The sequence below is a fragment of the Ruditapes philippinarum genome, unplaced genomic scaffold, assembly GCF_026571515.1.
Source record: "Ruditapes philippinarum isolate M1 unplaced genomic scaffold, ASM2657151v2 ctg3062_1_1_1_1, whole genome shotgun sequence".
Taxonomy (NCBI): domain Eukaryota; kingdom Metazoa; phylum Mollusca; class Bivalvia; order Venerida; family Veneridae; genus Ruditapes; species Ruditapes philippinarum.
Window position 1 is genome coordinate 158,063 of NW_026852595.1, and position 13,807 is coordinate 171,869.

The 13,807-nt window shown below is 31.9% G+C and overlaps 3 protein-coding genes across 3 annotated transcripts; 1 reads left to right on the plus strand and 2 right to left on the minus strand.

Annotated features, from left to right (window-relative positions):
* Positions 1-3,497, minus strand: LOC132718417 (uncharacterized). Its single transcript, XM_060702116.1, has 4 exons — positions 3,485-3,497; positions 2,742-2,869; positions 1,786-1,843; positions 1-1,443 (listed from the first exon to the last, which is right to left on the minus strand). Exons 1-4 carry the CDS (start codon positions 3,495-3,497, stop codon positions 269-271), a joined length of 1,374 nt encoding a protein of 457 aa, XP_060558099.1. The 3' UTR covers positions 1-268.
* Positions 3,498-4,751: 1,254 nt separating this feature from the next.
* On the minus strand, positions 4,752-11,145 carry LOC132718128 (uncharacterized). Its single transcript, XM_060701756.1, has 7 exons — positions 9,827-11,145; positions 9,139-9,313; positions 8,093-8,199; positions 6,889-6,993; positions 6,371-6,559; positions 5,868-5,983; positions 4,752-4,995 (listed from the first exon to the last, which is right to left on the minus strand). The coding sequence occupies exons 1-7, from the start codon at positions 9,894-9,896 to the stop codon at positions 4,810-4,812; spliced, it is 948 nt and encodes a 315-aa protein (XP_060557739.1). The 5' UTR covers positions 9,897-11,145; the 3' UTR covers positions 4,752-4,809.
* Positions 11,146-12,243: 1,098 nt separating this feature from the next.
* LOC132718425 (tripartite motif-containing protein 59-like) lies at positions 12,244-13,380 on the plus strand. Its single transcript, XM_060702124.1, has one exon. The coding sequence runs from the start codon at positions 12,538-12,540 to the stop codon at positions 13,378-13,380; it is 843 nt and encodes a 280-aa protein (XP_060558107.1). The 5' UTR covers positions 12,244-12,537.
* The last annotated feature ends 427 nt before the right edge of the window (positions 13,381-13,807 follow it).

Here is a 13,807-nt window from a genome sequence, read left to right on the forward strand (position 1 = left end):
ACCAACAAAAAAAAAACAAAAAAAACACACAAAAAAACCAACCTCAAATCTTACAAATACCAACGGCACCAAAGTACTACACCATTCTTTTGAATCAGATTTAATGCTGTTGGTCACTCGATTACTATTCATATTTCACAACATTGTCTATCCAAATTATCTTAGACTGAGTCGGAAAATAATATAATTTGAATAAAATGCTTGTAACAATTAAAAACACATTAAAATTTTCAATTGTTGTAATAAAAATGGATAAATACGTTTGTGTTCACGAGTTGGAAATATTATTTACTGATTCAACTGTGTTTAAACCATCCTTTATTGACTCCACGGCGTCGTTAGAACTTTCCTTTACTGTGTCATCTGTTTTAGAACTACCCGTTACTGACGAGTCAGTTTTATGCGTTTTAAATGAAGTTTTTGAGTATTTTCTGCGAGTTACTGAAATTGATTTTCGCTTGTTGATTACCCATTTATCAAATGCCCTTTCTCCTTCAAGTTTTATCATTTGTTCAATATGCTTTTTATTGTGTAAGTCTTTAGATATTTGATGTCGTATCCAGGCAGCTTTCTGTAAAGAGTAATTTTTCTGTGCTTCAGACATAGCATAGGGTGAGTTATAGCTAAACTTCAAGATCGATTTAGAATGGTCTGTACCTTCTGAATAAGTTTTCCGGATGGACCCTGGCGTGTTTTTCAGTTTAACACCTAAAACTCCGTCAGTTGTTGAAGGCCGGGACCGTAGGGAATTCTTTGTATTTTCTCGATGGTTTAAATTTTCGACACGAAATCCCACTTCCCTCTCTTTCTTAATGCTTTGTGCGTTGTCTTTTGGGGCTGTTATCGAAGGCTGGTTCACATCTGTGTCTTGAAATCCTTCAGTCTCATCGGGAATGTCTAAAGTATTGTGATATTCATTCGGATTTCCTTCATTAGGAAATGGAAAACGCCTTTCAAATTCATTAGCATAATAATCGGTAGAATGTCTACTGATTACAGACATGTGTCTCAATATCTTTTGTCTCGGATTATTTACTGTATTTTTCTTTACCAAGTATTTCGGAACATGTTTTGTAACGCCATCATTTTTATCTAATGTAGTCTTAGCTCTTGTTACGGTAGGATGTTTGCTATTGTGGTTATTATGTTCCAGCGTTGTTTTTGACCTTGTCACGTTGTTCATCTCGACTGGCGGCTTTGCAATGACTACTTGTTTACGGATATACGGGATAAATTTCAAGGAGCTTTGAGAGTTGGATCTTAGAGGTTCAGTCGAAAGGGCTGTCGTTGTCCTTTTTATCGGCGCTGTCCAGATCGAGGCTTGTACAGCAATCGTACGAGTTTCTTTCTTTTTTGCTAATTTCTTTGCTAGCTTAGCTTTATTTTGCTCATTAATGAGACGAGCTGAATCAAGGTCATTAGAAGATTTCGGTCGTTTCGTACCTGAAATAATAGAAATACTTTAAAGTGGTGATCTGCATATATTGATCTTACATATAGATCTACATGTAGTTCAATGACTGATATCATGTTAGCTCACTTTGATGATATTGACATCAAATATAAAAAGAATTGGATTGTGGTCCCAAAAGTATCATTCAAAGCTGTTTTGTGACAGAATTACAATATGTATACAATTAAAGAGTCATGAACAATAACTGATACAGACTGGATAAGGTTGATATTAATTTTAAATAAGGCATAACAGTTTTGAATATCGTGAGATTGTGAAATTAAACATTTTTTACAAAATTCAGAATTGAATATTCTAGTTTATCTTGCTACCTTTCATTCCAGGTTTAACATTTGATTCCTCCGTCGTCTTTTGTGATTGAGATTGGTCCTACAATAATAAATAACAAAATATGAGCCGCGTCACGACAAAACAAAGATAATGGGTTTACGACCAGCATGGATCCAGACCAGCCTGCGCATCTGCGCAGTCTGATCAGGATCCATGCTGTTCGCTTACCAACTCTAACAAGTAGAGAAACTGATAGCGAACAGCATTGATCCTGATCAGACTGCGCGGATGCGCAGGCTGGTCTGGAGCCATGCTGATCGCAAACCAATTATGTTTTGTCGTAACACGGCTCAATTATTATTACAATTTATTCAATGAATAATAACTATGTTGCACTGAATCTTAAAAACAATGCGGCTTACACAGTTATATTTCGTTCTACTATCTTATAATTTGAAAACATAATGTAAATTTTCTTGACACTGTAACAAAATAAAATCACGTATTTTGCTTGTTTGGTTGTTTCTTTAAAATCTTTGTTTTGAATTATTACCTAATCTCCGTTGATGAAAATACAAGAATCTTTTACAAAAAACTTATGTCACAACGAATTTAAAGCCACATGTCACTTGCGCCCTTTCATTTATTCCGACATTTGGACACTTTTACACACAAAAAAGCGTATCTTAAAGGAAACAACAGCAAATCAGACCAATCATTATATATTGATTATTGTTAGCATATGAGCCGTGTCATGACAAAACCAACATAATGGGTTTGCGACCAGCATGGATCCAGACCAGCCTGCGCATCCGCGCAGTCTGATCCGGATCCATGCTCTTCGCTTACCAAGTCTATTACAAGTAGTGAAACTGATAGCGAACAGCATGGATCCTGATCAGACTGCGCGGATGCGCAGGCTGGTCTGGATCCATGCTGGTCGCAAACCCATTATGTTGGTTTTGTCATGACACGGCTCATATATTAATTGAATTACCTGTCTTATCTTTTTTCTGATGCAGCAGACAACAATTATAATCACGGCGAGAAGAACTAGGACACACACTATAACAATTATAGCAATAACCACCGCACTTAGACCCGAATCATCACTAGTAGAGGCCGCTGAAAAAACAGATATATAAAAAACACGAAAGTTGTCTCAACAGACATTCTTGATGTGGGTCCACCAGCCGTTATATTAACGGAAGAAGACCTTGTTATGTCACAGAACTATTCAATTGATTACGTTTTATGTGTTTAAGAAGCTAAGTTTTTTTTTACATTTTTACAAAAACATGCCGAAAAGAAGATTTTGGGTTAAAGGTAGTGTTTACTACAATCGAGTTTGAATGTGTTGTTAAGATAAGAGCGGACCAGGGAATTATCATGAGCTTTAAGCTGTGGAGCAACAAGAACAAGTTGAAACTTTAATTCATCTAACCGTAATACAATTCTCAATAAGACCAGTATTCTACATGCAGGTTTTCAATATGGATCTTTCACAGTATTAACCTAAAAATAACGACATTGTTTTCCCGATATGGAGAATGTTTAAGCAATTATATATGAAACTACTGTAGCATACTTTTTTATTGACGGAATAAACTTATAATTTATTATCAATTTATATTCACCTGTATACTAATTTAAGTGAATTGGTCTGTAATGGACAGCTTTGACATAATTATGTCAAATATTTATAAGAACAATTATATATTTTTTTATTATTTTTGATACCCCCATAAACCATTGCTTTGACAAATGTTATAGAACTCCTAAGTGGTTTGTTATGATAAATATTATTTCTAGAACAATTGTTTGAATATGAATATTTTTTCCGTTACATAAATAATTATATTATATCAGATATAATATATATCTCATCCTTACAAACAGTATCAATATTTTATTCATTCAACATTATTATTTATGGTACTTTAAACCTTCTATCATTGACCAATTCACATAATTTTTATTTAAACTGATAGACTTTTGGCCACCCAAAATTAGACATTTTCAAAACTGGGATGTTTTCAAACCATATGGATTTATTGAACATGACTTTGATATAAGTTTTAAAAAGTTTGATTTCAATATTCCATTGGACCAAATGGTCCATGAGGACAAACAAACAGACACATATGATAAATGACATGACAGTGTAAAGCATATACTTACAATAATACTTGTAAGTGGAGAAGGTATACAAAAAATGGTATATCATCATTAAAAATGAATATCATGACAAAAGGACATTCAAATTAAACAATGCTAAATAGATTACCACTGTCAAGCAAAACTTACGGAGAGGTAAACTTCATATATTGTATTGAATTAATTTGACAAGATACATGTATATATATATATATAATGCATCATATAAATTTATATTCATACTTGCTCGAATATGTGTATGTTGTTTTTGTTGAATCATAATACAAGAATATATATGTGGTGTAATTAATATGCCCATGATATGAAGCTACTCCCACTTGAAAGATGAACTAAATCTAAATTTTATACTTACGACAGGTTACTGTAATATATTATAAATGAATAAATAATTATAAAATGAATAATAGTTTGAAATACAAAGCATGTCATAAATTCACTGCACCTATCAATAAACAAATTTACAAATTATAAATGTTTTATGTGTTTTCTAAATGCAGCCACAGCGCTTTTATCAAATTGTTTACTGTCGGTTAACAAACATATAAAGGCCCAATTTTGTTCCAGAAATGCTTTTATTTCTATTTCTAAAAAGTTTTCTATTTCTGTTGTGCTTTTATAGTTTCCAAATAAACACGCATTGGCCAATAACCTGACGTTACGTTTTTTTTTCTGTGGCTTATTGACAATTACTCTATTACAGTGAAATAGTATTTTGCAATTTTAATAACTCATGTATATTCTTTATATAGAAGTTATAATGGATTCGTGTCTGAGATATTATGTGCCTTTAATAAGTCTTAAAGTTCTTTATTTTCATTTTGTTAAATATTTTTCTTTCTTTTTTAATTCATACTTCTTTATTATCTATGACACTTTCTTTTACTCTCTCAAGTTAACAACGCCTTAAGATAAAATTGACTTCTGATTAAAAGATTTGCAATCTTGAACTCAATACCCGATGCCTCCAGAATAAGAATTTGGCCACCTCTAGGAACACTTGTGGAATTCTGGCCGTCCTGGCAAACTTCCGGATACACTGTAGCATATACTGTAGAAGACACTTGTGAAACAGCCTAAAATGTATAACAATGACCAAATTATTCTATTTAATATTATGAAAGGACTGTTATGAGATAAACATTTTTTATCGTACTTGTGCGATATATATTGTTAATGTTATTTGCAAATCTATTTCTTCAGCTGATTCATTTTTATCCTAATTGCTTTTCTTATAATTAGAATGGTGTTGATGATGGAATGATGATGATGGCGATGATTGTGATCACGATGATGATAATCATAAGGATGATAATGATGATGATGATAATAATAATAATGATGATAATGATGGTGAAAAGAAATAGAATAATAATGACGATCACGATTATGATTATGATGATAATGATCATGATGCTGATTACGATGACGGTGATGATAATGATGATGATGATGATTATCATCCCGATGGTAATGATGATGATGAGGAAGATAAGGATGATGATAACGATGATAATCATCATCATGAAAAAGATGATGATGATGATTAAAAGGGTGATGATGAAAAGGATGTTGATGATGATGATGATAAAGGGTGATGATAACGATGGCGATCACAATGATCATAATGGTAAAGATATTCGTATTGAAAAAAACCGTTATGTTAATTTACCCATTAGCTTTATTTTTATTTTTTTTAATGTTATGATTTGAAACTATTAGATAATTAAAATAATTAAAAAAGTACCATAATACAATTATGCCTGAACACAGCGTCAATATATCTAAAAAGAGAAAATATGTATGTGCGTAAAAGATAACTGTGTTTTGTTCTGTCGTGTGCAATAATTCGAAAGAATAAAAAAGTAGATTAAATAGCACCAGCAGATCTCCATTTTTAAATTTTATTAATTTGTAAAGTTATATTATATCAACAAATTATACCGACCCAGCAGCTAAATCTGTATGTAGTTGAAGAATCCACAGATGTATCAATGTTGTATGTGTATATAAACGTGACGCCAACCGAAGAAAAAGACTTTAAATTGTATAGGATGCCGGAATCTGAAAGTAAATTAAAAGAATAAAAGCCAAATAATCCTTTTACTACTGATAGACATAAACATACTGGGGTTTTGAAAAGCAAGTTCAATAAATCTAATTAAAGTAAATCAATAATCTTACTGGCAATTGAAACAAGATGTGTACAATGCATTGAATCTGAAACAACATTCAAATATTCAGAAATATAAAGAGAGTGAGCTACCAACAGTATAGAGCCTCGACTGATTTCAAGTATAGGTTTGTCTGGCTCTATATGGTGTCAAAGGCTTATCACATTTGGTTCCAGCCAGTTATGGGGTAACGAAGCTCGAGGTCAATTGTTGCTATGGGGAAATGTGCGTTTATTCATTATATTCTAGTGTGAAGCATCTTGATTTCAAATCTTACCTGAAAAGCCAACAGCGCTGACAATTTGTGTCACGTTGCCTGTCTCGGTGAAGTAAAATGCGCTTGTGTCATTACACGACGACATTGTCGTCTGGTTACTGGTTTGACCATTCTGGTCAGTGATTGTAACTATATATTCACCTCTTATAACATCCGGTAAGCTCTGTTTTACCGTTTCTATATCTACTCCTGTACGTCAAAACAAAAATAAAACAAATGACAATTTGAGTCATTTTATTATATCAAAAATGTTAAAACGACATTTTATTTATTACCTTTCAGTTTGTTTTTATAAAGTTATGTGCATATTTATTGATATCCGTTCTTTAACAACATAAGTATTTTGTACAAATAAAATGTTTTAATTTCAATATAAACTGTTACCGTTATTGACTTCTTAATTGCATTTCTTTTTTACCTTGATAAAAGAAATTTTTCGTAAGAGACTTTGATTATATTAGTATTTGTTAAAAAAAGTCTATTTATCATAAGACTTTGACAATAATCGTATATAATACCGTCTGCGACAATAATATTGGTATTAACACCCGTCTCTTCCACTGTCCCGTCACAAACCGCACTGACATTAGAATTGAATGGTTCACCGGTAGAAACGTCAATATCTGATAAAAAATATATATTTGTTTTAAACCATAAATAGAATTTAATAATTTATTAGCCTTAGTAATTAAGATAGACATTTTTTATCGATATGATCGTAAAAAATGTCATGATGAAAATGTATGGAAATGGAATCTTGTCATTCAAAAGTTATATGTGATGTATGGCATACTATTATTTTAAAGATAATTATATGCATGTATAAGACAGAATATCTTGCAGGCGTTGTAAATTAGCCATTAAGAATCCTGTGTAAGTCTTGAATTATTATTACATACGCAAATATGTTGCAGTTAAAACAAATGATATAGATCGTACGTATGTATATTAGGACAAAATTACAAATCGACGAGTTTGAACTGTCGGTACAAATACATATAAAATCCTATAAACTTATGTAAATAATAAGCATTTAGCATAGAGTAAATAATCTACCAGGTTTGTAAAAAATAAAAAAAATTCAGCTGCGTTAGAAAACAGCTTACTTGATGTTAGATCAGGTGGTATATGTTAGCAAACCCAACAAGATCAAAAACAACAACAACCAAAAATATATGATATATACTGTGAATGAGCGCCAATAATTTGATTTTCAAAAGTATGAAAAAGAAAAAGAAAAAAAGAAGAATAAAATCACGACAGCGTATAAATGCTTATAGCTATCGATATCTGCATTGGTTCCACTGGTACATGTATGCATCGATGTAGCAGGTTTCACACCTTAAAGCTTATCGTTAAAAAAAATAAAAAAATGAAAATTATGAATAAAATGAAGCCGAAGTATATGAAAAAGTTATTAACAATAAATAAGTAATGATAGTATTTTTGTATAGAGTTTTAACCTTTAATTCACGAGGTGATGATATAAAAATGATTTGCAAACAATTTCTTAACTCTAAAATATGAAGTTTATTTTCAAAAAAATATTGTAAGTAAGAAAATAAGACCCGCTCGGGCAGAATTTGTTAAAGAAATGAAACGAACCTCTAGGTTTATCGGTCACCTGCGTAAATATTCAATAATCAGAACAGATATAAGTAAAACTGATACGCAAGAACAGAAAATAATCTTAGACAAAATAGTTCAGACAAATTAACATACCTGTTACAAAATAAAGTTCGTATGTAGAAGGTGAATTTGACGTTGTCCTTATCTCAAGACAGGTATAGGAATGTATGAAAATGGTAGAGAAGAGTTGAATACTTGTTCTGAAATAGTTTCGAATAAAAAAGGAATAGTTAGTGAAATAACGTCATGGGAAGATATCAAGATCATCAGCATAAACAAGTAAATCATATATTGGTTTTGCATAAAAGTCAAATGATTCCACATGAAACAGCAAAATTATCTTCTTGAGTCACCCGAAACAATGCTTAACCTTTCCCCTCATATAGACGTGTTTTGACGGCTTTTTGCCCCCCCCCCTTTTTTTGAGGCCCCAAACTGTGAAATAATGCCCTATTTCGGCCCCAAACACTCTTTTTCGTTTGAGAAATGTTGTTAAAAAATTAACACTTTTCGGCGCTGCTCCATCAAAATGATACATCATGGGGTTGCCAGAAGGGGGATATGTCCCCTTCTGTTTATTTTTTTTTTTTTGGGGGGGGGGGGTATGAAGGGGGACGGTAGTCCCTCTCATCTCCAAGAACATTTTGGACGTGTGACAGGCTAAAATAGCCTCAGGTCGATCTAAGGATACCTAGTAATCGACGCTGAGAAGCCTTTTACTCTGTCTCAATTCATTAAGAAGTTGCAGCACTTTGAAATCAGTTTTGATAGGGGAAAATGCAAAATAGTGATTTTTGGCAATTTTGAGACGTCCCCCCGGTTCCATGGTAACAGGAAATTTACGATTGAACATGTTGTTACAGAGGCTATGGTCTAGTCAACATCAGTATTGAACCATTTTTCATAGTTCCATAGCAGTTTGAACTTGTTACAGGAGGCTTTTTAATGAAAACGGCCATTTTTTGCAATATACTCATGGGATATAGTTTTCCAAACAATTTCGTCATAAATATGAATTACACTATTATAAAAACACGCGCTGTGTCTGTGGTTATAAAAATGCGACTTCCTTATTGAGAAGACCATAATGGCTGTTGAAAGGAATTGTTTGTATGGTAACCAGAACAAGAACAACATACCCCAATATATAACGATTTCCGGATGAACTGTAACACGCTAAATCATGTATTGTCACAGATGGGGTCAGGGAGGCTTTAAAATTCTGAATTTCTGTTCTGTTTTCAGGTATTGTCCATGTACCACGTGACGATGATAGCCATGTTCCTTTGGTTAATGGTAACACACACTGACAATCTAAATCAAAATAGTTTATGACAGAAAATACATATTTACATATAAAGTAAAAAGAAACATGACAAATATACGCAAAAGTCAAAATCATTCCAAACTCGCAAAAGAAATAATATCATGCAAGCATTTATTTTTATTTTTTAATGTTCTTTATCTTGAAAATAATATTTACAAAACATGCAATAAAATGGAAAAAACTGGTAATACGTATAAAATATATACCTTTACAAAAAGAAATTAATCCAGCAAGTTATTTTATGATTGTTTCAATACATTTTTTTACTGATGTAAAACGGTTAATGTTAATCAAAGTTTTATTATATTTCATTTTTTAACGAAAGCAAGCTCTTACTGATAAATAGACCTTTTGAATAAATATAACTATATATTGTATATGTGTAATTCTAGTTTTAGTTTTCCATTCAAATAATAGTAAAATTATTTAGGATTTGTAAATGTTTCGTAATCAAGTCACGCAACTTGCATGTTATAGTCGAAGACATTTTTCACACTTACCTATGCTATGAACGAGTAAATTATAAACAATAAAACATGTATTAAAATAGATAATAATCCAACATTCCATTTTTCAACTTTCACTTAGCTGTTGAACAAGTACGGATTTTTTTACGTACGTAAGTGTAAAAACAAAACTTTACAGATTTTCTTACAATATCAAGTTTCAAATTCCAATACCGGGTTTTGTTTTACGAAGTTTTATCAACAATGAAAGTATTTACAAATATGTAAAGTGATATTAAGTTTTAGAGTTTTACCATAACAGTACCTTTAAACTGAGATATCTGTTGACTTGTGACATTTAAAGAACTGATAGTATCTAACCTTTGTCAAAATAAGACATTATAGATATATATTATAAACTTTCCTTTTACTGACATGATAATAATATTGGAGGTTGGGTTTGACGGGACGAGAAATTTATGACGTGGAAAATCTTAGTTACTCTTCATTTTTATCTGTGAGTGCGAACATATAGGTAGAATCAAATTAGTACGCTAGATAAAATATATTAATAAAGATGACGATTACGATACAATAATAATTTTAATCATCATCATCATCATGATCAATATCATCATCATAACCGACATAAATACCATTGTTATTCCATCGTCGTCGCCATCATTATCTTTATATTTCACAATCATCATCAGTATCATCATCGTTGTCGTCGTTATATTATCGCTATCATTGTTAAAAGGAGTCACAGGCAAAACTTTCTTATCTTCGACTTGAATTTTTCTTCCAACATTATATACATGTCATCGAAATGTATAAACTAAGCAGTATTGGGAACAAATATTTTCTCTATATAAAGAAAATAATGTTGGTTCCTAACCTGACCCACGTGGGTCAGGTTAGAGCATTTGGATTTTAGTGAACTATGGAAACGTAAAATAACCTGTCAAATAAGCCACTATCTGTTTTTCTTTTAACTTCTATGGTTTGTTATTGTTAAATTTCTTGTTTTAAGACTACAAAATGATTCTGTCTGCGTCTTCTTTCGTTCAACATAATTATGTAGATTTATTCACGTTTCAAACTCACATTATATAGTATTTAGATAGAAAAAAAATGCTGGGACTTTAAAAACCCCATAGCGTGATTTGAGCAAATATTATAAATTTGATATTTACTAATTTATTTGCCTGAGTATTCCTTTAGCGTCATCATCATTATCATCATCATCATCATCATCATCATTCGAACATATTAACTGAGTAAACATTTGAAGACTGGTTTCATTGAATTAATCTCTGATCAACTCACATATAAAACGTGGGGAAAAGATACACATAGTACTTTTCAGAAGTATTTTCCTTTAGTAAAATAAAAAAAATATGAGGGAAGCGAAACCCATTTAACTCATCCCATAGAAAACCCCTGATAGATACCCCGGGCGTTTTTTTAAAATTTTGGGACGCTGCTTAAACCTTTCCCTTCCCAAAACTGGGATTTTAAAAAGTAATAACCCATCTTTAAAACGCAACAAAAAAATTTGACAATTAAAAAAAAATACCAAAAAATTGAACCCCTTTTAAACCCGTTAAAGCAGTTATTTTAAATACTGCCCGTTTTAAAATTTTGGTAATTTTAAATTAAAAAAACTGTTGATAAAACAACTTTGTAAATTTTAATGGTTTATAAAATAAAATTTGGGAAAACCATTAAAATGTAAATATTAAATTTCCCTTTTTACATATTTCTATGGTAAAACCTTTTTCGTAAGAGTTAAATGTATTAATTAATATTTGAGAAGTTCGTTTTGAAACAATAATCTAAGTAACAATAATCATGCAAAATAATTATTTTCATGAATATTTGACTTGTATGCCCAGTGGGCTAATATTTCTTTAAACAGTCATGTATTTAGTTATGCGTTGACTTTGTTAAATTGCGATGTTTAAATACCTATTTTATTTATTCGTATTTTCCACTTGAACGAATCGAACTTGTAGGAGCGACTTTCTCAAACTTTTTTATTTTTATATAATCAGTTGCAAAAACAACTGTGTACATGGTTATAGTGAGAATGAATAAAAGTATATGCATATTTGGTCTCAAAATCTAGGGATGTATTGACTATACAATGATTTACATTTCATCGAAATTTGATAATATTATTAGAACATTGGTAAACAGCTGACGGATGGAAATTAAAATATGCTCAAGAATTCAGCATTTTGTACACGCGTTTGTGCGTTTGGATACTTTAATTATTAAATGGAACATCATTCAAATCCATGTCCATACAGCGTTACGTCAGGCCTATGTCATCTAAAACACTTTATTTGATCTATAGATATGATCAACGCAAAAGACACTGATTTATGGTCACATATCGAGACAAAACGAAAAACGTTTAACAACTTAACTCTGCAACCTTCCGCTGTTTACATGAAATACAATACAAATAAAACCATTGTACGGTCATTCTATTTCTATACATGTATACATGTGTGTCTGATACAAAATATTGTAAATCTTACCTGAACTAGTCTGGTGAAGATTCCTGTAAGATTTATTATTACTTGTTCAGCTTAAATAAATATGAATGCATCTTTTACACACAAAAATGATATAATAGCTAAATACAACACCTTTTAGATGACATACAACTTAATTATTAATTATCTTTTAGAAAAAATAATACAAAAGCAAAAACAAAAACAAATGTATTTTCTATAGTTTGACCTTTTTTCCAGATGGCTGAAGCCTGTGTGAACACCAGTAAATTACCAATACAGTGTCCGGTATGTCTTGACACTTATCAAAGACCACGTACATTACCATGTTTGCACTCGTTTTGTTCCACTTGTCTCCATAGTCACATAACAAACGCTGGCCAGAACGCGCACTTTTCTAGCTTTCTTTGTCCTGTTTGTCGAGCTAATACGAGACCACCACGCCCTTATTCTGGGAAAGACACATGGACGGAGCAATTTCCTATAAATCATTGGATAGTATCAGTCATTGATGAAGCCACTGTTACACAACAAGATGACGCAATATACTGTGATTTACACCCAGACTCCAAAGTTAACCTGTATTGTTTCGATCATGAGACTGTTTGCTGTCCGATGTGCGTTGCGACTGCACACAGAAAATGCGATCATGTTGACGAGATAGAAAAAGTATTAGCGTTATCTGATTATGAACACGAACGACAGGAACTTGTAGCGAACATTAAACATTCGGAAGACGTTCTTACAGACCTTGCGGCTAAATGCGCACTTGCTGATAGTAATCTTCAAATTGATAAAGACAAAATGACCAACGCCGTTGAAAAAGAATATACAGCAGCTGTAGAACACTTGGATACATTAAAACAATCAGCAATGGATAAAGTTGAACAGAATTGTAGACTCCTATCAAACGAAATACTTACCAAAAAACTAATCTGTAATAAAGGAAAACAAACTTGTAAACAAGTTAAAGACATGTTAATGGAAACTAGAGAAAGAAATACACCCTTTGCAAGTTTTATACAGTCCATTTCTGCCCAAAACCCTTTAAAAAGAAAGCGTTTTATGTCGTTTTTCGAATGATTGGTTTCTTCAATAGGGAAAATCAAAAAATTTAAATTGGCCGTCCCCTTTACAGGAAATGAAAAAAAATACGGTCGCTCGGGAGGGTTTTAAAAAACAAAAAAATGGCCCCCCGGGGGCAAGAAAAGGCAAAACCGTCCCCGTCCCCAAACTAAAAATTTGGAGGGGCCATTTTGCAAGAAAGGAAAACATGGAAATCGCCCCCCTTTTAAAATAATATTGTTTTTCAAAAATTCAAAAGCCCAATAGCATGATGTAAATAAATGTTTACACCGACTGTATTAGGCAAAAGTTCTTTAAACTCCAATACTTAAAGTACTGGAATAATCCATTTTTTTAAACACCAAATTTGGGTCACGGGGTTGGGAAATTTTTTCAAATGATTTCTAAAGATTTTTCAAACCCCGGAACCCACACTTCCCCTTTT